Source organism: Scylla paramamosain, chromosome 27 (assembly GCF_035594125.1).
Source record: "Scylla paramamosain isolate STU-SP2022 chromosome 27, ASM3559412v1, whole genome shotgun sequence".
NCBI classification, from domain to species: Eukaryota; Metazoa; Arthropoda; class Malacostraca; order Decapoda; family Portunidae; genus Scylla; species Scylla paramamosain.
In genome coordinates this window covers 876,465-900,482 of record NC_087177.1, presented here as the reverse complement: position 1 = coordinate 900,482, position 24,018 = coordinate 876,465, and the positions used below count along the sequence as shown (strand labels likewise).

At 43.4% G+C, this 24,018-nt stretch overlaps 1 protein-coding gene across 5 annotated transcripts in view; it reads right to left on the bottom strand.

Annotated features, from left to right (window-relative positions):
* Positions 1-575: 575 nt before the first annotated feature.
* LOC135113995 (hillarin-like) overlaps positions 576-24,018 on the bottom strand; it is a 42,398-nt gene continuing 18,955 nt past the window's right edge. For 3 of the 5 annotated variants that reach the window (XM_064029581.1, XM_064029582.1, XM_064029583.1), the window contains exons 4-13: positions 21,391-21,546; positions 11,879-12,033; positions 11,350-11,508; positions 9,928-10,132; positions 9,456-9,682; positions 8,613-8,831; positions 7,725-7,763; positions 4,310-4,518; positions 3,117-3,247; positions 576-2,874 (exon numbers count right to left, since the gene is read on the bottom strand). In XM_064029581.1, coding sequence (XP_063885651.1) covers positions 2,317-2,874; positions 3,117-3,247; positions 4,310-4,518; positions 7,725-7,763; positions 8,613-8,831; positions 9,456-9,682; positions 9,928-10,132; positions 11,350-11,508; positions 11,879-12,033; positions 21,391-21,546 — 2,058 coding nt within the window. In that variant the 3' untranslated portion in view covers positions 576-2,316. The remainder of the gene's footprint in view (positions 2,875-3,116; positions 3,248-4,309; positions 4,519-7,724; positions 7,764-8,612; positions 8,832-9,455; positions 9,683-9,927; positions 10,133-11,349; positions 11,509-11,878; positions 12,034-21,390; positions 21,547-24,018) is intronic. The other 2 variants (XM_064029585.1, XM_064029584.1) reach the window with 1 other exon arrangement.

Sequence of the window (24,018 nt, the reverse complement as noted above, 5' to 3'; positions counted from 1 at the left end):
CCTGTAGCCCAGACCACTGAGTCTAGAGACATTTTGAGGGCCAAGTGGTTTGGCTACCATGTGACTTGAGTACCTTGAGGCCTATTTGCACTCAGGCTGATCTGTCTTGAGGATCATCTGACCTGAGGCCTGCATAACTTGAGTACCATCTGCCCCAGTACCAAGTAATTGTAAACCCTCTCCCCATAGCCCTGGTCTCCATGCTCCACCTCATACCCATCTCCTTTTCTTCCAACATGCCCATTTAGGTCTCCTCTACTTTTATACTCTTCTCCTGGGAATCTCCTCAATAATGTCTCTAGCATTTCAAAAAATTCCTTCTTTTCTTGGTCCATACGTTCCACCTGGGGTGCGTAGGCAGTTCCCACATTTAATAGTCCTTCCTTTTTCAGTATTTTCATATACATTAGCCTGTCACCATCATCCCTAATCTAAACATCCAAAGTTTGAAATTTTAATTTTTTTTTTTTAAATCTAAAAAAACAAAACACAATTGGCCTCTAGAGTTTCTGCTCAGGGATAGTGGACCCTGATGAGCTTTCTGTGGCATTGTGGTCTTGTTAAAACAATTATGATAAAAGTGCATGATCTTTATTATCAAACCAGCAATAATATGTTACAGTGATCACCACGTTCTGGCAGTGATCGGAAGAAAGATATATTCATTCTATTAATATATTAACACTTTCATATATTAATTTGTACGAAAAGAAATGCATGTGGGAAGAGATGCGTGAGGAAGTGTGCAACCAAGCCTTCCTGCAGTGCCTTGGGCTGTCAGCATCACCAGAACTGTCACCAGGTGTGTGCTGAGGCGCAGCAGGACTGTTGGTGTGTGTCAGCCTGGTCCTCAGGCTTGGTGAGCAGGATGGTGGTGCTTCCTTGCCCCGCCAGACTCTGAATAGTGTGAGCTGAGCAGATCTTTCTTGAGGTATGTTTTCTTAGTAGCCTAACTTATTGATCGATACTTCCTTTTAATTTTGAAACATGTGATGATCTCAGGAGGTTGTTGGTTCACAGCGGTATAGTTTACTTTTCTCCCATACTTAGAAACTGAATTACACTAGTGATGCCTTTCATGATACTCAGTGGGAAGAAAAGAAAACAGAGTACCTCTCCACCTCAAAGGAGATGCACACATACATACCACTCAGATGGTGGAGGCAGAGCTTATTGGAATGGGACCCGGATAACACTTTCACCAAGAGAAAGTTAATACTTGTATATTATGATAGAAGCAGAAGAATGGTGCTTTGAACACCAACTGTCACAACCCTTAAAGTTCAGGAGGTTTGCAGTATATATTGTAATTGATGTGTAATGTAAGTTTTTCTTTCCTCCTTCATTATCACAACCAGATCGTGAAAACTCATGCATTCTGGATGTAAATGTATGCATGGCCAGTGCCATGGAAGACTAAGATGCTCTCATCTTGACCAAGAGAACACTAAAGATAGGCCTCTAGTTGGACTAAACTGGTTTGTCTCTGTACAGAATATTACCAAGTTATCAACTCACCCATAGGAGAGGCTGTTGTTTTGTAGGCAGTGAGAAAAAGCTCTTGTTTGGGGAAAGGGCCTCAGAACTCACGGAGGGAAAATATCATCCCATACCATTTTCTGTCACCTACAGTCATTGAGAATCTGTGCCTTCCCTCTGGTGTGTGTGTGTTTTGTGGTAGTGATGATTGTGGTGGTAGTGATAGTGTGTGTATATGTGTGTGTGTGTGTATGTATATGCTTTGGTGATGGTATTGGTGATGGTTGTGATGAATGTGGTAGTAGTGATGGTGGCGATGATGGTGGCAATAATAATGATAATATTTGGTGTGATGGGATGTGATGATACATGTGTGTGTGTGTGTGTGTGTGTGTGTGTGTGTGTGTGTACAGACAAGTCAGAATCTCTGCCCCCCATGGAGTAATGAGCTCACAAAGGCATCGTGTCATAATGTCAAAACCACATAACAAGTATCAGATATAAAGCTACTATATTTATAAAAATGGACTGTCATCTGGGAGCACAAAGAAGCGTACTTTTTTTCTGTTTCCATGACATGGTAACAAACAACATTCTTATATATATAATGTTATCATTTCTGTAGTAGCATATTTAGATATTTACAACATATATATTTCTATAAACTTAGTATCTAGTCAATACAATCTTTTAAGTATTTAAGTTATTCAAAAATAAAGTTCGAGACACATTTAAGGGAATAGTAAGGCACCTTTAGGGACATCACACGCCTGCTGTGGTCCAACATGGTGTGGACCAGCTGACAGGAAGAAGAGGCAGGTTAGGGCAGGAGAGGCACTAGTTTCGTTTGGAGGAATTGATGAGGTACTTGCAACAATGTGTCAGAAGGTGTTTCTCGGTTGGGCTGGTGGTGTCCATACTGGCAACCTCACGTGTGTAGATGTCCATGCCATACTGACCCTCCTCGGGGAAGCTAAGCGTGAAGGTCACTAGGTCATCGTGCACACGGTGACTCACATATTTGCTGAGCCGCTTCTCCTCAGATCCATTCTTGTGCAGCGTTGCCATGAAGTCGGTGAGTGGCCGTGTCATGCGGAATTGTAGTTCCAGGTCTCGACCAGCAAACACCAAAGCATCATGGTGAGTGACAGGTTCCAGCCCGAAGAGCCTGGTAGCCTTGGCAGGACCCCACTCTCCTGAGGCACAGTCTGGCAGTGGCACCATCACTGTTTGCAGGTCTTCACAAACGATCTTAAATTTGCACACACTCTTGAATTTCATGGGTTCCCCAGTAAGGTATTCTCTCGGAGTGACAGCATTGGCGAAAATGTCGAGAAGGAGAGCCCCAGAACATGGTGCGTGCACCCGGAAAGCCACCAGCTGGCCCACCACAGACTGAGGCAGAAGGAACATGTCATTACATATCACACTGATAAGGAATGCATCATCTTTCTTCAACCTACATCTCTATATTTGATCTGAATTCAGGCTACGACTAAACTTCCTCTTCAACATGCAAATATTATTCCTCAAAGGAAAATGTCAAAGGTTTATTACATTTATAACATGGTCCCTGCCTTTTGGCACAGATTCTTTGGAAATTTCTAAGACTACAGTTTTCATGACATACAACCTACCTGCATGACAAATCGTTTAAGGGAGACAGAGTCATATTGATCCTTGTCGGAATCATAGAGTTTGAGGTTGTAGTGGAAGATGAGGGAAGACTGCATGTGGCTAGGCATTCCAATCCTGATAGTAGCAGCACCTGTAAGAGGAAAATAAGTTGAAAGTATTTGATGCTCCATGAGACCACAAGCTGTCTATTGATCTGTTTAATGTGCTGGTGTAAAAACCATAATTAAATATTTAGTGTGATGTCTCCATGGCTGTTTAATATCTTTAAGAATGGGTATATGCAGGTGATGTAGGTGCAGGGCTGAAATGGAATGGAGCAGTGTGTGCTGTAGTAGCATGTCTACTTGCAGATGACACTGTCTAAGAAGCAGAAAATCAGAGAATGTAAAGGGAACTTGAGAGTGGTAGATCAACCCTACTGGAAGTGGTGGTGTTTGTTCGGAGAGAAGTAGAGGTATGTGTCTAGCATATCTGATAGCACAAAATGTTGTCAGTACTGATATATATATATATATATATATATATATATATATATATATATATATATATATATATATATATATATATATATATATATATATATATATATATATATATATATATATATATATTGTCTGCTGATGCTCACAAAGAAACTGACAGTATGAAACAGAGGCTGGCTCAGACAGTGAGTGATGTGCAATGGACACGTCGTGATTGAGGTTGCCGAGTGACCGTGTCCTAAAGCACACCTGTCAAAATACTCTTGGCTTGCCATACACTTAGATAGATGTTTCTTTTTCCTAATATTGTTAACAGTTTTTAATATTTATTGTTATTTGGCTTCACTTTATTATTTAATTACAATAGGCTTAATTTACTTCACTACAATAGGTTTACTTTACAACTCTATATATTAAGACTATGTTAACATTAACCCTAATGTCAGGCACAACAATACTTTCTTGGTTTTTGGAATTCTTCACTTTTTTGTCTGTTACATGTCCATTACCCCTGCAAAATCAGTTACATTTTCATTAACCTCCTAAAAATTGTTATTTTAGTGTGTGTGTGTGTGTGTGTGTCTGAGAGAGAGAGAGAGAGAGAGAGAGAGAGAGAGAGAGAGAGAGAGAGAGAGAGAGAGAGAGAGAGAGAGAGAGAGAGAGAGAGAGAGAGAGAGAGAGAGAGAGAGAAATATAGACTTTAAACTCACCTGTGGAGTCAGTATACATGACTGCTTTGGTGTGTTCATCAGGGAAGTACAGACCATAACGGAAGAAGAGAGACCGTACGAAGGGTAGCTCTTCAAACTCATGCAGACTGATGGGTGCCTTGAGCAACTGCCACTCAGACTGCAGCGGGAAGAACTCATAGATGAACTCTTTGGGGTCAGTGAGGAAGTAGTGATCGTCATACTCATACCTGGAGAGAGGAGGCAAAAGTAACAAGTTATTTGTCATCCTTCTTCTGCATGCCTGTGCACTCTTTACACTCTCAGGTTAGTGTTTCTTTTACCACTCCCAGCCCCACAAACAATGTGTCCTTGAACATAGGTGTAGGTTAATCAGCATCCTCTTTGATTTGGTTACAACTATAGTTAAAGTAAAACCATGATGATTTCTGTTACTCTTTTTTCAACATTAAGGTATCAGAGATGTCATTTATTGCAGAAAACTAACCAGACAAAAAATGGATGATAATGACTGAATGTATGCTGGTAAAGACCACTTTTCCTGAATCTGTGCTTTGTCTGTAGCCTGCCTGTCCCATGATACTGTACGTATAGTATTAGACAGCCTCATTCCTACTAAATTCAAACTTTAGCCTCTCGCATAGGTGTGGCCACTGTAGGCTGATGAACACTGCCTCCGGCAATGCTGTAATCTAGGTTGTCATCATCTCTGCATACTCAAACCTATCTTTACAGTCCCACAATAATGCTGTCACAGATGCCTTTGTATTTCATGCTCAAATATGTTTTGCAAGATGGACTGCAAGTGGAATGGGGAATGCTTATATGTAACAGGGATGGAGTATTTGTGTTTATTATTCATGTTCAAATAGTACTACAGTGAAATGGAGCATTTGGGTGTATTTGTATTTATAATGAAATAATTGTTATTAGAAGTCAAATATTCTCATTCATATTTGATTAATTCAGAAAAGTATTTATTCCTCAAATAATATGATGAATAGTAATAAATTTATTATTGGATATGAGTTGTTCCTTACAACTCGTTTCTTGGATGTGCATAGTGCAGGATCTAATGCCATCAAGTCGGTGTGTGGAGTCAGCTTCACTTAAGGAGTTCAACAGAATAGGTGTAAGAAAAAGTAGAAAATCATGTGCAGCGAGGCTGCGGGGGGAGGGAAGGCAAGCAATTAGCATAAAAAATTGTAGAAAGATCAGAATTCAAGTGTTCTGTGGTTTCTTTGCTTGAACTGTTCAATCCCTGAAGGACTGAACATCTGGGAAAAAAATGTAAAAAATTGCAGAGTGGTATCATCAGCATATGACTGGATGATGACAATAAGCTTGATTTAGATCATTAATGAATAATAGAGAGTGGTAATAGGACACAGCACTAGACAATTTGCGTATCTTATTTCATAAGATTTTATAATTCTAGCTGCAAAATAACATCCAAATTATCATCAGTGGTGTGCAAGTTATTTATACTCCTAAATGAGAGATGCAACACCTTCAAGGTACCTTGTTAATTGTGGAAAAATAAAAAATCTAAATCAAGAACAACCTCAAACTTACTACAGTGTCTGAAGGTATGTCTGTTCACAATTATGTCTACATTCTCTTGAAAACCACGCATACTTTACGTTACCTTTCAAATTATAGTGTCTGTTGGAAACTTTTTGATATTGCAGCATATGTAGAGTCTGACATTTTTAGTTTTGCAACATAATCACTCACTTACTAGTTCATGATGTGTCTCCCTCATCCTTCTCCATTGCTGTCAAGTCATCACTTGTTCTCAAAGTAATTTTACTATTAAGTAATTTAAGTACAGTGTTTTGCTGAGTTAATCAAGAAGTTATTTTCAACAGCAGATATTTATGAAATATTCACTAATACTTTCATGCAGTATTCGTATTCATAGAAATTTAAAGTATGTAGAAATTTCAAATATGGTATTCTTATTCAATTCAATAGGTGTTCACATGATTCCTTGTATGCATTTATTTAGTTGTATTTACCTAGTTGTGTGTGTGTGTGTGTGTGTGTGTGTGTGTGTGTGTGTGTGTGTGTGTGTGCTTGTCCTATGCTTGTCCTATGCAGCAAAATCTATTTAATTAAGAATACTGACAGAATTCATACCAGGAATTAAAGTTTATAGTCCTTAGTTCATGTGCTTTTTGGGTCTTGGTAAAAAAAAAAATAAATAAATAAATAATAATAATAATTCATTTAGTATTTTTCCTCAAAAATATGTCTTATTACATGTGATGGATGTCAAAAAGAGTGTAGTGAAATATTCATCAGATACCAGCACTGCATCCTTTTTGTTTTTGCGGATAAGTTGCCTTAAATTAATACTTTTTTTCATTGCCACTCACTTCTAATTTGTTCATTTTTAGGGTAAATTAGATATCTCATCAACTCCTTTCCTCTAACTGACTGTCTTCAAGCTCTTTCTCTCTCATTGCCATAATGTTGCATCTCTTGCTATCTTCTACTGCTATTTTCATGCTAATTGCTCTCCTGATTTTGCTAACTGCATGCCTCCCATCTTCATGCAGCATCACTGCACAAGACTTTCTTCTTTCTCTCACCTCTATTCTATCCACTTCTCTAATGCAAGAGTTAACCAGTATTCTCAATTATTCATCCCTTTCTCTTGTAAACTCTGGAACTCCATGCCTGCTTCTGTGTTTTTTTCCTTCCTATGACTTGAACTCTTTCAAGAGGGAGGTTTCAAGAGACTTATCCTTTAATTTTTGATGACTGCTCTTGAGTCTGTTTGGGTACTGGCACCTCAGTGGGCCTTTTTTCTTATAAATTTTGTTGCTCTTGGCTGCTGCCCTCCTACATAAAAAAACAGTATATATATATATATATATATATATATATATATATATATATATATATATATATATATATATATATATATATATATATATATATATATATATATATATATATAAAACTGGAGGGTAGAATTTGCTTTAGTGACAGCAGTGAACCAAACACAGCATACAATGCCTATTTTTGAATGGAAGACAGAATATTAAAGCAAAACCTGTCTAGAAAATAAGAAATTTTGGTATCAGGAAAAGCTATCCACCCACAAGAACCATGCAAAATACAGTATCAAAGTTTGACTCTAAGATCATAAGGAAGAAGTGGGAAGGATACAAATGGAAAACATATAGAAATGAGTAAATAAGGCTGGAAACAAAAAATCAAATGAGAATAAAAAAAACAGTAAAAGAATAGAGAAGAATGTTAAAAAAAAACAGGAAAGTTGAGAATTGAAATTGAATTAAAATAAGAAGATGTAAAAAATACCTAAGGATGCAAAGTAAGTTGTTGAAAAAGGAGGAGAAAAAGGAGAAAAAAGTGTGAGGAAGAACAAAGACATGACTTAGCAGGAGAACTGATGGCTACAGACCTTAGGTTATTGCTCCTGCTTCCTGCACGGCCTGAGTCCCTGTTATATAAGAAAGCAGAGTTAGTGGTGGTGATTGTGGTGATGGTGATGCTGATGGTGGCAGTGCGGGAATACTAGTGGTGGTGGCGGCAGGAGTAGCCAGAGCACACAGGCCCAAACACCATCAGGAACTACAAGGGCTTAAGCAAATAAGTATTACCACACAAACATGTTTGTTAGGTGAAATGGTATCCAAAAGATAACATGTAGAGGCTAAGGAATCACATTTGATTTGTCACTTTGTAACAGAATCTTGAAATGACTGCAGCTCCTCTGGCCTGTCATCTGGTGGACACCACATTGATTGAGGGACAATGCATAAAAGCAACTTAAAGTGGGCTTGATGTGGATGAGGGGCAGAAGTGGTTTGTCTGCTTATTTCAGCATTGCTCTACAGAGGTGATGTCTACATTCATGGTCCCTAGGTCTCACAAAGGTGTCCCAGCAAGGAGGTTATGTCAGAAGCATGGTAAGCTTAGTGAATCCATGCAGCTTGTACCTAACCAGTGCTTTGTTTCAAAAGGAAAATGTCAGGAAGAATAGTACAAGGCAAAAGTTAGCAAGGGTGAAAGATAAGTGCACCTTGGAAAATATATGTCTTATATATTTCCTATCAAAGGTAGAATATATGATCAAGGGAGAACAGTTATGGATGTAATAAGGAAGATGAAGACATAAAGGAAAACCTAACAAAATCAATTAAGTGTCAGCAGTCCTGGAGGAGCTGTGGTGCACAAAGGAGAAACAGTCCCTAGCAAGGGAGACAACAGGGACAACAAGGAAGTAAAAATATTTAGTGTCTGGGGATTGTTGTGGCTCAGGCCAGGACAACCTCTTCTGAGGACTCACCTCAGACTATCACTCTTGCTCTTTCCTCCTGGCTTGGGCACCTCCTTGGCATTTACCAGATGGCGGGCACCCCAGTTACACTGCACAAAGCGCCATGCTCCAGCCACGTACACAGCATTCCATGAGTTGCGGAACCTGTTGTCCTCAAACCTGACGCCTGGTTGGTATCCGGCGGACTTGCTGTAGCCCTTGATGACAACACAGTGGAGTCCCGCGTAGCTGAGGAAATTGAGGTGTCAGTACACTGGACTAATGTTGGAATAAGATGTCATGTTCAGCTGCTTATGAATATTACTGTAAACTGGGATATTTAAGCCTTGGTGATAGTATCTTTCTACAGAGGGATGAGAGGAGAATGGCATGGATCAAGGAACTGGTTAAAGTTGAAGACATCTTGAAAAAAAAAAAAAAACATGAACAAAATATTCCATACACTGAACAGGAAATAGGTGGATGAATATAGTAACAATATGGCAACCTAGAGATGGTAAAAGACAAGCCAGAGAAAGAATTAGATGGAGAGATGAGAAATTTTGCTAAGGTGGTCTAGAATTGACATGTAGCTGATATAGATGAGAAGAAAAAGTTACAGGAGACATCCAGCTGTAAAACTATAAAGGCTGATGATGACGATATTAATGATGATGATGATGATGATGATGATGATTTCAAGTAAAGGCTTAGCAATTATTCTTCAACCTCATCATGTAACTTTTACAATATCTTCATGTGTTAGAAGAAACGTAGAAACTATTTTAAGGTTACACGTTTCCACCACAAGCTGGCCATGATGATCGCAGTGCTTGTTCAAGGTGGCCACTGCAAGGTAGCTCTGAGCCTCACCTGCACAACCGCTTGAAGAGCACATGGTATGACTCGGTGCCATACTTGATGCCTCGCAGGAGTCCCATCGGGGTGTCACCGTGGGCAGAGTCATCAAAGGTGATGGAGTTGAGGTTCTTGACGGTGATCCAGCGGAATATGGTCCTCACCTTTTCAACATCAGAAGCGCAATGACCCACCAGCATCCTTACTAGATCTGTGAAGGTCTTCTGGTCTTCTTGGGCAACCTGCAACACCGCAGAAATCTCACTCAGTGTTTTGTCTTTTGGCTGCAACCAGTAAGCATCCTCACAACGTGGTGCAGTAAATAGAAGCCAGTCACTGGTTTAATCATGAACGTAAAGGACCTACTGTAGTAATTACTACTGTTCTCCCAGGAGAGATCGTTGTTGCCATGACAAGTAAAAAACTCAGTGTCATCACACAACTGCCTTATCATCGTGGCCCATTTGAGCATCAGCACAGTTCCCACCTGTATGGCCAGCTGGTCCACCTCAGCAAACTCGTCTGGGTCCATGTAGATGTCGGTCTTGGTCTGTGGCGGCGGCATTGGTGGCGGAGGCTGGGCAGGATAGTGGTCTATCACCTCTTCTTCTTCCATGTATTCAGATCGCTTCTCCTGTATGAGGCGCATCATCTCCTTGCTGTGCTTGTCCACCAGTGCTGCTGTAGCCGCCCTGGTAAAGCAGACTTCATGAGCTTTGTGTTTCAAGATATACCTGTCTGCCTAGCACTCATCATTACATAACCTGTGCTCAAATTTTACATGAAATAAGTCGCTTTCTGGCTGGTCAATTCAGTTGTTGAGTGAGACTCTTGTTACATTGCTTTCTTGCTGCTATTCTTTTTTTTTTCTTTCATCGTATGACACACACACACAAAAAATCTTTTTGACTGAAAACTTACTTCATGACAGTAGAAACTTATTCTGTTGATTACAAAGGTGATCCCACTCAACACGGAGCTGACCAACCAACTGATTTTGAGAACGAATAGTTAAATTTTACTTCAGTAATTGAATAACGACCTGCATGATAAATTTACTATGTATTGTTTATTGTATCATATGTCGCACCTCACCGTCCATCTAGAACTAAACGCGACACCTAGACAGTCACTCAACACCTAATCTGACACCACCCCATCTGGCACTCGGCGCCGCCACATGACTCACAGCCTCACCACAGCACCACCGACGCCTGTCACCGCACACGACCTTCACCGTCATTCATCACAGGGCTGAACACACACGCACACACACACACACACACACACACACATACAGACACACATTTTGTTTTACTTTTATATAATTGGTGATCCATTCGGCATCACCACATTAGTAAAGCCAACTGGAAGAAATAAGAAAAATAGCTGATTAAGGAACTTTTCAGTCATCATAAATACTAGAGAGAAACATTCAAAGTTATCTTTATGTAACTCATAAATAACATCAGTTTAATGTAATAAAACATCTTCTATATTCTTCTATTACACACACGTACTGTTTAAATCAACGAGTATCTACATCTATGCAATGAGTAAGACAAATTCACAACAGCGGGTGGGAAGAGGGAGGCTTTGAGAAGGAACTAATTAGTATAGAGACAGCAAGCACCTGGCTGATACCCTTGACCTGTACCCTACTTTGAAACACTTTGTTATTTTACCAGAGTTATTTTCAAAGGCCACCGAGATTATTTATCAAGTTCTCATGGATATTTTTTTTTTTTAGTGATGGTGCAGAATCCATGTCAGACTATCACTAACGTCATGAAAGCACCATGGTAAACCCCAATAAATTCCACGAGGGTCTGTTAAAAGTAGTTGAGATAAGATGAATAAAAAAAGTTTGAGAATGCGATCCAATTATATTCCTGTCGCCGTGACGTACCTTTCGTGCTCCAGCATCTTACGGGTCAGGTTCTCCTTCTTCATGTCTCTCTTGATAGTCATGTTTTTCTCAAGCTCCTCTCGCTCCCGCTGATGCTTCACCGTCAGGACCTTGGAATCCTCTCGCGACCTGCGTTTGGTGGCTAAGTCTCGCTCAAACCTGCATGGGTCGGGGTGGGGAAGGGGCAAGGGAAACGCGTCAACAACAGGATAAATTCATGCCAGATCAAACAGGAGGAGGAAAAGGAGTCGGTAGAAAAAACAGGCTTTGGAAATGTTAAATGTATAAAATGTTAAAATCAAGGTTACGTTAATGGTATTTTTGTTTTATTATTTAGTGTCGCTTCGTGTCATTCGTTGATTGGGTAGTGTGTGTGTGTATGTGTGTGTGTGTGTAATCGGGGACAGTGGTCTGGTTTAAAATCTTCGTCCTGATAAGAAGACAGGATACAGAGGACGTGTGAAAATCTAAAAGAGGAGAGCAGGAGCAGAAAGCAAGGTAGTACAGAAGGCTACTCGTCCTGACTCACTGTGCGGTCAGCTTCTCCAATTCGGACTCCCACTCTTCTTTGATGTAGTCGTTCATTTTGGCTTCTTCCGCAGCCCTCTGCTTGGCGAATTTCTTGTAAAGGTCGTCCTCCTCCAGGCGGTGCTGCATCTCCATTTGCTTCTGCAACGCCACATCCTGAAGCGCAAAGAAGCTCCGTTAGTTAAAATGTGTGTATGAGTGAGTGAATGTGTGTCTGTGTGTGTGTGTGTGTGTGTGTGTGTGTGATAGACCAGTTCTGTTTGTGATTCACCACATTCACACAAGTCATTCTTGTCACAAATAAAAACATCACCACATTTCCTATACGTGGTGGTTTGCCCAGTGTGACACCAGTGGTAATGATAAAAACATTTACTACCACCGTAACCCGCACCAACATCCCAACCATCATGACAACCATTCTATTTTAGTCATTTTAGTCGTGATGAACAGATGAACACCAGCAATAAAACCAACAATTTTGCCTTCCCCACTGCTCACACACACACACACACACACACACACACACACACACACACACACACACACAAAGCATCCCACCATCCTTAACCTACAAAATTTCTCTTCTTCCTAAACAACAAGTCAAATACTTTAAGGTCACTAATAAACATATCATGACACCAAAAGAATCTTGCATTAGGGCGGGGGTCACGAAAGTCCGCCATCATCATCATCATCATCATCATCATCATCATCATTATTATCATGAGGGAGAGACAAGGACAACCGTCTCGTCCCGCTTCGTCAGCTGAACTGGGACAAATTACTGTCACTTCCGCAAATTGTCATCCTTACATTATGTTCACGAGAGAGAGAGAGAGAGAGAGAGAGAGAGAGAGAGAGAGAGAGAGAGAGAGAGAGAGAGAGAGAGAGAGAGAGTTGGTATACAAACAATAAATACAATGTCAGAATACCAATTGCGTTTTTGCTCTCAGCCCGCACGCTCTCTCTCTCTCTCTCTCTCTCTCTCTCTCTCTCTCTCTCTCTCTCTCTCTCTCTCTCTCTCTCTCTCTCTCTCTCTCTCTCACACACACACACACACACACACACACACACGGCCTCTCCTGTTTTATGTCCGGAAGCTTGGTATTAACCTCAGGAATGAACATAGACCTGCTGATTAAATTAATTACCGGTGCAAAAATAGTGAGCGTGCAGGGGGCCGCGGCAGGTGTGCTTCCGGCGGAGTGTAGTAGGGAGGGCGCAGGTGTAACGGGGAGGGTCAGAAGTGTTAAGTCTACGGATGGTCCAGGTTTATTAGTACGCGAGACAGCTGTGAGAGCGTAGTATACACGTACCTACTGAGAGCTGATTATTATCTACATGGAATGGTGTGATATCGTACAAAATATTTCCTGTAGTTAAAGAAAAATTAGTTATCAGGCGAATACTCGGCTTATTGCATTGCGTTTCTTCCTGGTCTTTGCGGTGTGTTAACGTAAAACCAGTTAATCATTCCAGGTATTGATTACCGCTTGATATCTAAATGGGAAATTCACCGAACTCTGACAAAACTCTTTGTGTCAACGGCACGTACAGCAGAACTTGAAGGATATCCGCAGCGTGACGCCTTGACATGGAATAGTACGTTGAGGATGGACAAGAGTGATGAAGAGCAGTGTAGGATGATGGTGGGGAGCGGTAGGCAGGTGTGGAAAGACCGGTGCAGGTGTAGCGGGGGTGGATGGCGTGGGCCGGCGGGGTGGGAAGAACAGTTAGCCGAGTAGGAGCCGTTCACCCGCCGTTGCCAGCTCCTTCACCATCTCCGCTATCTACCGGCGGCGATGCTTCCTCATGAGTGTATACCATGGAGGGAGGCGATCGCTGGCGTGGTGGTGGTGGTGGTGGTGATGCTGGAGGAAGGAGGTTTTGGGGTTGTTGCTGGAGGGGAAGAGAGAGAGAGAGAGAGAGAGAGAGAGAGAGAGAGAGAGAGAGAGAGAGAGAGAGAGAGAGAGAGAGAGAGAGAGAGAGAGAGAGAGAGAGAGAAAGAGAGAGAGGAAAAGAAGGGAATGTGAGGAGAAGGAGGAGGAGGAGAGGGAGGGGAAGGGCTGCAGGAGGGGTCGGCAGTGTACTAAGCCAAGTGTGTCGGGGTGAAGGAACGCTGATGCACGCGCGCACACAGACGCACCTAGACACACACTTAGACACACACACACACACACACACACACACACACACACACACACACACACACACACATAATAAGAGCAAGAATAGCACTAACCATAGCTTGAACAACAACAAACACGCCCGCACAGTGATCACAACAATTAAGTTCACACCAGCGGCACATGACAGCTCACCAGTACAGTGGTGTATGGAGCCAACAAACAGGAATGGTCACGGATAATATAATTTCTAATCTCCCAGAAAAAAAAAAAATATATATATATAAGCATAAATTTATTTGCTGAACGTAGCTTCATTGTTCTAACATTCAACTATTCTGATAAAAGGATTCCTGAGATTCTAGATACAGAAGTCTCATATCGGCCGAACGTTTACTGGCAAAGAAAATGTTCTTAAACTGAAAGGTCGGCTGCGAGTCCCGGCACTGCTCGGCTCGGCCCGGCGGCCCACCTGGCGGCCCACCTGGGAAGTTCCTTACATAGCGGTACACCGGCGGCCAGTTCCTCCTCAGCCGGCCACTGCTGGACTCTTGTATATCCTCTCTCTCTCTCTCTCTCTCTCTCTCTCTCTCTCTCTCTCTCTCTCTCTCTCTCTCTCTCCCCTCCCCATCACAGTAATGGGGCCGTGTGGCAGCACCAGGGTGGTGCGGAAGTAGCGTGTGAAGCGGCGCCAGCGAGTGTCTCTTGTGACCGGCCTCACCAAAACGTTATTACAACAGCACAAATTAATGGCGACGAAGAGGTAGAGGCATTACTTGCACCAGAAACCACACACCAGCACACGCGCGCGCGCGCCCACACACACACACACACACACACACACACACACACACACACACACACACACACACACACACACACACACACACACACACACACACACACACACACACACACACACACACAGCTGGCGTGTCTCAACTCTTTATTCACTTGAATGCCTGCCTTCCACTCGTGTTTATTCATCTTTTCCTTGACCTTCTCAGTGAGGTGATCGAACTGCGAGGGAAAGACAAATATAGGGTGAGAGGGGACGAGGAAATACAGACGCGACTGAGGGGAAATGGAAAGGGAAGGGAAGAGAGGCATGCTAGGAGAGGCTTCAAACCACTTGGAGTGAAAGTAATTCTTGGTACTTCTACATACGCACGTACGCACGCACACGCATACCTATTTCGTCACACACACACACACACACACACACACACACACACGTACAGAGTCATATATCTAACCGTAACTTAATACATCTAAACCTGTTACTTGTTCATATAATATACTGCCCACACACACACACACACACACACACACAACATGCCCCCATACCATACCACGCATAGCTGTCACTCAGTACTTGCTGTCATAAGACTCCCTGCACACTTATGCTCCCCTGCCTCAGCTGGCCTAACCACCTGACCCAGCTATCCTACCATTCTCTATTTCTGTTACTTCTCTGACCCAAACCTCTCCCATTGGACGTCACTCCTGCGCCGCAGACACACAACACGCCACTCTAGTGTACCTCCCCTTCCCACGGCTTCGCATTGTACACAGCACCCACACGCCCACCCATCCATTTCTTAGTGTGTACCTGCCATTCTTCATGCCTCACATTCCTTAACACTGCCATCCTCCCATTCCCATTGCTTTCCACTGTACCCACCACTTCCTTGTAATTAACTAGCTTCTCCCTTTCTCTCAACCGCACTCATCTGAACCCTCCTCCTCTGTCTTCCTGTCTTAGTCAAACTTGCGTGCTTATAAAGGTCCACCTCGTCTATAGCCTGTTGCGTGTGATATTCTCAATGGTTGCAGTGTTTCCTTCATCCTCCTGTGCTGTGGGTGTACAAGTACTCGTTCCTGCAGGTGCTGGCGTAGGTGTGCGTGACGTGTATTGAGTGGCTCGCTGTATTCTGTACGTCACGTCGATCCCCTCGCATCGGTTCACTGGCATAGGGGTGCGCGCTGCTTCCGCTCCTTTGGCGGCGACGCGATGGTGCTCACGACGAGGAAATTATATGCGTGTGGAATTGTGTTTGGTGGGAGTGTGCGAACATATTTGAACACCTGTGTGTGTGTGTGTGTGTGTGTGTGTGTGTGTGTGTGTGTGTGTGTGTGTGTGTGTATGTGTGTGTGAGAGAGAGAGAGAGAGAGAGAGAGAGAGAGAGAGAGAGAGAGAGAGAGAGAGAGAGGATATTTGATGTAATATGAGACTGTGAATGCGTGCGTTCGTATGTGTGTGTGTGTGTGTGTGTGTGTGTGTGTGTGTGTGTGTGTGTGTGTGTGTGTGTGTGTGTGTGTGTGTGTGTGTGTAGCAGGGCGGGATATGAGTGGGCATGTGCACACGCTGATTTTTTTGCTCATGTTTATGCTTTTGTGTGTGTGTGTGTGTGTGTGTGTGTGTGTGTGTGTGTGTGTGTGTGTGTGTGTGTGTGTGTGTGTGTTTTAGTGATTCCATCAGCACATGTGTGTACGGAACTACGCCTGTCGTGTAGGCGTGTGTGTAGGTTTACATGTGTGGGCGAGTGTAGAGAAGCACTATAGTGGGCGTGTGTGCGTATGTACGTATGTGTGTGTATTAAGGGGGTGGTGCTAGATTATCAGGTGTTGTGTTTGGAAGGAAATGAACATTCCTCCACCCCTTGAACTTTTATGATGTAGCTTATCGTATCTTTACCTCTTATCCCAACACACACACACACACACACACACACACACACACACACACACACACACACACACACACACACACACACACACAAGAAGGGGGGCCGAGGGCTGGGGGGCCAAATAAGGCCAGTGTGTGGACTAGCAGCTTGTACTACCCCACCTGTCTTTCATCCCCTCGCCTCCACTCCCGCCACATGTCTCTCTTCCTTGCCATATATTGTTTCTTCTTCCCGTTTCTTCCTCACTTCATCCGTCCCTCCTTCCATTCTCTTCTGCACATCTTTTTTTTTTGTGGGAATTTCAACGCACCTCGGATAGTGATCCACGTTTGGTGTCACTGATGAATATTTTTCTTTAACCACAATCGCCAACCCAGCGGGCCGCCCGATGACAAGGCAAGGGTCGGCTGCTCTTATTTGGAAACATCATTCCGATGGTGGACACGAATCGGTGACAAGTGGCGCAACTTCTGGTGGTGAAGATTTGAGATTCTCGCAAAGAGAAATTTTTTAATAGGTCTTTGATAAATATACCTTTCGGGTGTTCCGAAGTATTTCACTTTCGTGGAAAGGAGAAATGAATCACTGCCTGCATCTCTGGTGCCTTAGGCAAGGACGCGTCGGAGATCATCCTCTGCCTAGAGTGGCCAGGTGTAGACTAAATCACGTGATATTTGAGGCTGGCTAGAGATACTGTTTGGGTGAGATGATGGCGCAAGGCTCGAGCCATAGTTAAATGAGTGCAGTAACAGCCATCAGGGCGGGATCGGGATGAGGATTAATGCGCAGTGAGGAAGGCGGTGTTGTAGCTGTGCTGGCTAGAGTAACCCAGGTGGAGCGCCAGGTGTGGCGGGCGCGCCCAGGCCCCTACACCTGGGAGAGCCTCCACCTGAACTTGCCATGTGAGGGGCCTTCAGGGAAGGAGGTTAAAAAGGAGGCCACGCCCCTACTTGCCCTCCCAGGACCATATATATAGAATCGCAGCGGCCTACTTGGGCGTGGTGCCGGATACCCCTCCCCTTCCTCCGTTTTCTAATACGTAATGCTCTTCCCTTCCTCCTCTCTCCTCACTCAGCCATCCGTCCAGTGTTTTATGTATCAGAGTGTGGGCAGTGAAGGCTGAGTCACGTGAAAACAAAAAGCGATTTTGAAAATATATGCTGCCTAGACCTCAATCAGCTTCCTTCACAGCCATACTTCATTAGCACTTAATACTCGTGCCTTGTAGGAGCTTCAACGTGAATAATGATTCTTAGTTTAAGCATCATTAGTGGGTGGGTAAGGGGTGTGGAGGTGCACCACGCACTGTGGTGTGGCCACAGTGACGTTCAACTCATGACGGGGAGGCGGTGACGCCCAGACCCACATGGACCCGCCCAGACCCCGCCCTCGCCCACGCCGCCCACCTCCACTCTGATGACCGTGATTCGTTTTTTACAAATACAGTGCACACGCACACACACACACACACACACACACACACACACACACAGAGAGAGAGAGAGAGAGAGAGAGAGAGAGAGAGAGAGAGAGAGGTTATATAGGAACACAAGATGACCAATAAGTAATTATTACACGCACAGCTTTGACACGACTTTTTTTGTGAGTGCGCTTCACTTTACACATTTACTGCTCCACTTTCTTTGCAATTTGAAGAATTCAGGTCTAGTTCATGTCATATGACATCCTTTATCCACCGGACGCTCGGCAACTTTCTAAAAGCCTTGATCAAAGATATTCTTAATGGCCAGAAGCTTGAATGTCCAATGTCAATGTCATCACGGTAGGCGATTTCATGATAAGAATATATGTGGCGTCATAATTATCATAAATGAAATTAAATTAAAGGTCAACCACTGTAGCACACCATTAATGACCACCACCGGACAGACAGACAGAGAGAACAACACTAATTACGATTGTCTTTTTTTTTTTTTTTTTGCTGGCCCAGCTATCCAACCTTTTACGGAAAATGTCATTAAGTAAGAAGTTTTTTTATCGCTATTTATTTAGGTTTTGAGCTCAATCACGCTTCTCTATAATCAATATATGTGATACTAATTTATGAAGTTGTCATTAATCTTGAAAAAATACTAGAGGTCTGGAAAAAAAAAAAAAAAACTGTCCCTGATTAGCAATTTAAGTTCGAGGGATTAATTCAACGTCTCATTAGAATTTCAAATATTGAACCAGCCACTAAGCTCAAATTAATGAACCGGTAATTACTAGTTATTTATAGATCGTCTGTCTTGGATGAAAAAAAAATTTTTCGTTTCTACATCCAGTTAAGGGTCATTGAAAATCCAAGACGAAGTGTGACTAGATCCGGAATTCAACAGAGAAATCTTAGAACCTGAATCCAACACTTGAGTGAGCAGCCTGAGCGTGATGTTAATATCAATAGAAGAAAATACGACGGAGACTAAACAAAATCACACAAATGGATGTTTCAGAGGGTCTACCGTCGATTATTAATAGAAGGAAACTCATTCCCGGTAGTTACACTCGTAAATTTTGGTGATTTAAATTTCAGTTAGATCAGAAATGCTTTTAGTCGTGGCCGTGGTCAACAGGCTGCTGTGTAACTGGTATCAAGTGTGTGCACGCATCCTTACCCCTTCACTCAACAACCGGCGGGCAGCTCGTGGCAAGATTTAGCACAGTTACTCTGCCGCCGCCCCCACCGCCGCCAGGTCTGCAATTTCAGGTTTTGAGCGGGTGGGCAGAGCTTAAAAACAAGGACTTGTATGACTGAGGGCTGAGCGAGCATACTTCTTTTGGAGGTAAGGTGACCTCCCTCCCTCTTTCTGTTAATCGCCTGCAGTGTAATATTATAGTCTTTTAAGAGAAGGAATATTGAAGGTTTAACAATGAAGTCCCGGACCAAAGACGTTGTCCAGCTCTGCTCCAGGGCGTCCCTAGACCTCTGTCTGTCCTCCCCTCTGGCGGGGATCCGTGACGCAATTTTGGATCAGTGAGCGGAAGCAATGGCGTGCCATTACAGGGATCGGCTGGCTGGCGAGACTTGGCACTCGACAGCTTCCTCATACCGACAACCGGTGTTGCCAAGTCTCCGAGAATCGAGCATCCCATACACGGATTCCGGACCGTCAGCGATGCTTGTGATAAATGACAGTTGGGAGAGATGGTTTCTTCCCGTCGGCCATCATCGCAAGCACTCCCGTGCACAAAGGGGGTCGAGCGTCTGACGATTTCTGGGTCAGAACACCGTTGGAAGCAAGATGAAAAACGGATGCTACTCCTTCTAATTTGACACTCCAATACCAGCCTCCGCTAAGAGGTACACAGAGGCCTTCCTCGAATACTAGTCGACGAGGACACGTCTTCAAGTGGGACTACATTATCTCTTTACAAAGAGAGCGAAGCTTGTGGCATTGGGATTCATTCTGCCTAAATACACGGGATACTGACTGCCTCCTTACAAGGATGTGCTTAGGCGTGCAGTCAAGATGCATCAGACAGTCGACCTATGCGGCCAGCGATTCAGAGAAGCCACTTGGGCAAGAGGATGCGTGTGGGCGGCCAGACTCAGCCTCCTCACCCCCCTTCTGCCGCGGGCGTTTGGTGGACCGAGCCCGTCACCGCCTCCACTACCTCGCTCCTCATCACCTCCTCTGTACGCAGTCATTCAGTTAACTATATTTTGGCTATTATGATGCTAGACATGAGAGTTAAAACAGTGACAGCCGTCCAAAGCGTTCCAGTAATGATGTGTTTTCCTCATGCTCCACCACACAAACAGGAATGCTGTGAGGATGCTGAAGAAACTCTGGCCAATGACGCCTTTCTGTTATCTCTAATGGAAACTGCTCTCTCTCTCTCTCTCTCTCTCTCTCTGAACAGCTGGTATTTACGGGCACCGAGGAATTACCAGAAAACCAGTTCTAGACATCCAGGAAAACAAAATGTCGTCTTTATCATCTGCCGCATACTGTGGAGGTTACTCGTTTGCTCACTGGAAACTTACTTAGATGTTGGAAAATACACGCATAAAAGCTATAATGAAACACCTGAAGTAATATTGACGAAAATTAGCAATGATGATAAGAATAAAAACACTCCAATCATGCGTTTCCGTTGCATCCTGACACTTTCTCGAATATCTCCATGTTTTTAGTACTGTGTTCTTCGTGTATTGATTCAGAAGAACATTGTTTTAACGTGTAATATTGGGAGACTGGGTTGGGTAGCGTACCGAATAGTGTAGATAAGTGAGTATCGTGCTTATTTGCTTCCTTATGAGCGCAGAGAAGTAAAATTAAGTCAGCTGTGGAAGTCAGGATGTGTGTGTGTGTGTGTGTGTGTGTGTGTGTGTGTGTGTGTGTGTGTGTGTGTTTGATCCGGGGAGATGGAGGGAATGGTGTTGTGGATGGTAATTGAACTGAGTGTGTCAGGGATGGAATGGAAGGTGAGAATAGTGTGAATGGACGATTGTGTGTTGTGGAAGAATGGCTTGGGTTGAGGTTTTGTATGGTGTGTTGGTGGTGAATGATACAAAGGTGGTGATATCAGGTAAAGGTGATGGTACAAAGCTTGTCAAAATTGCTGGGAATTAAAGTTAAAATTGTTGGGAATTCAGGTGAAGTGTTGAAGGTAGTGGTGGTGGTGGTGGTGGTGGCGGCGGCAGAGAGTAAGAGCGTGTTACATACAGGCATGGTGTTATTGTTACCCACCAGGTAGTGATCGATGGGTTTATCGTAGACACGCTGGATCTTGGTGGCGTTGAGGGCGTGCGCGATGTGCAGAGCCGAGCTGTCAAACCGGCCATACTTGTATTCCCCGAAGGAGGAGTTGTGGCCGTTCTCAGAGCCAGTTCCGCTCCCGTTCCCCTGCAAAGATGAACGGGCGTCACATCATCGTTAGTTAGAGACAGTGAACGTGAGTCAGGAAAAGCGGGTTAGGGGGAAAAGTTACTAAGAAATAAACTCAAAATTTTGTGTATGTGGTCGGATTTCACATAAAAAGATAAAAGAAAAAAAAAAACCCTGTGTCTGGAGTTAGTGTGGGAAACTATATATGTGTTGGGAGACATGAGTTAAAAAGGAAAAGTTAATTAATAGAATCCTGACTCAAAATTTAGTGTATGCGAATCTAAGCAAATCTTAGTGGTGAAAAGCAACTGATAAAGAGAAACGATACCATGCGTAGAATTAGAAAGGGAAAGCGTGAATCATAGAATACTAGCTAGAGGTGAAAAGTTAACAATAGGAAAGTTGAGACTCTTGCAATTAGGAGCACAATTCATGGGAAGAAAAAAGAAACACGTAAAGAAATTGTGAGGCCAGTGAACACGGGACAACAAATTTAGCGAAAGAAACACGACACAGTTAATTAACGTGCTGTTTTAAGGTGGAAATCGAAGTAATTAAGGTGAATGTAATAATAAGTGAAAGTTGATAACAAGGACATGTATCAGAGTTAATGGGTCGAGTAAACGTGAGGCTGCAGTCATTACAGGATGAAAACGAGTTACCAGAGATATGAAAGTCATTATGAATCACGAGAAAAGCGTTACAAGGAGTTAAGGAAAGAAGCCAAGTTGTGCACGAATTAAAACAAAATTATGAACAGAAAGAATAAAAAGCAATAAAGGAAAAATATAGGGAGTAAAAGCTATTTGGTTATGATATGAAATACAAACCAACACTTGCACTACATATATAGAGAGAGAGTGACACTCCTGCCAGAGAGCCGTTGGAAAATGTTAAACGTACTCTTGTTTTCATCCATCCTTGTACAAAGATCATGAGAGGGGAAAACAAATCACAAGATGAACGTCACCCTGACAGAAGTTGATCAGGTACACATCAATTAACGAAAACTAGACCTTTTATAAACGAACGTGATTCAGAAGAGAAATTTCCCCAAAAAAAGAAAGCATGAGAACACAATATTTGGTGTTAACATTTACAAACATTTTCTTAAATATCAGGAAGCATCGAATTGAGATATTATTGAAGCGACTCGAGTGTACGTGATGCCAAATAAGTGGTGGTGGTACGCAATGAGCTGAGTGTGAGGTAGTCCACAGTCAGGTGCAGACTGTCCAAATGAGGTGCAAGGTGTCTCGGGGTTGGGGGAGGGAGAGTTACAAACCGCCAAAAAAGATGTCTACACCATTAGAATAGGGTGCAGGTAGTCAACATGGGGGTTCTGCAGAAATGATGTCACAACTACTGGAATGGACAGCAGACTGGCTAATTGGGGTGAAAACTCGTGAGTGAGGTACGAGGTGTGACAGGGTCGTTTAAACTGTTACGTACCGCGAGCAGCAAGGTGCGATATTATTGACTGGTCGAGAGTTTGCGTAAGGTGCGTAGTGTGTCGAGGAGATAATGAACTAAATGTGTGTGAATGTAACATATAAACACTTGCGTAAGAGTAAAGGGAAGACTGCGATGAAGGTCATGTTTAGGAAGGACACGGTGCAAAATAATATTATCACTAGTTGAGATATAATGTAAAGAGACATGATTAATTTTACAGCTGCTAATTTTTATAGTGGGAAAGGAGGGTCAGACGAGTGTTTGCAGGTACACGATTATCGAGCTTCTGGTGACGTGCAGCAAGGATAGGAAGGAGCGTAAAGGTTACCACCAATTAAAGTTGTGGCATAATATGAGGAAACGTGATTAACTTAACACCTGCAAGTACGAGGGAAGGTCAGATGAGTGTTGCAGGTGCACGTTTGTCGACCTCCTACCCTCATTCTCCCCTTCACTCCTTGGCGAGCAGTACCCTTACTCCACACACCACCTCCGCTACTCTCACTTTCTAGACGACCATGAAAAAGAGGTACTGGACTCTCAGGTTTCTTGCGGCGGCGTGGGCGTGACTAGGGGCGTGTCGAGGGAAGAGGAGGGCTGATATGATGCCGGACCTTTCTTTTCTTTTTTCGTTTTCTTTTTTGCCTCGCCCACAGTCACTGTTGCATAGCGTGTTCTTCGTGTTTTTAGTCGTCCTGGAGTCTCTGTCAGGCTGGGCGAGCAAGGCAGTGTCGGGCGTGTTGCCTATTTTGCTGAGGTATGAGGCGAGCAGCTCGCCACCGCTCCGAATTGGGCAGAAATATTTGACCTGTGGGGGAGCGGGAGGGCAGCCAGGAGTGTTACGTCGGCTTGAATCTCGTGGGTGAAGAAGTGTAGGCGCGTGTGTAGGCGCCATGTGGGTGTAAGTACTCCGGGGGTCCAGGAAATGGCTGCACCTGTTACACTCACTTGTGGTGGCGTGGCAGGTGTTTGGTTTCGCCTCAGTGGAGCTAGACGTGAGGCATCACCACTTTATTAAGCTCTAATATTTATTCA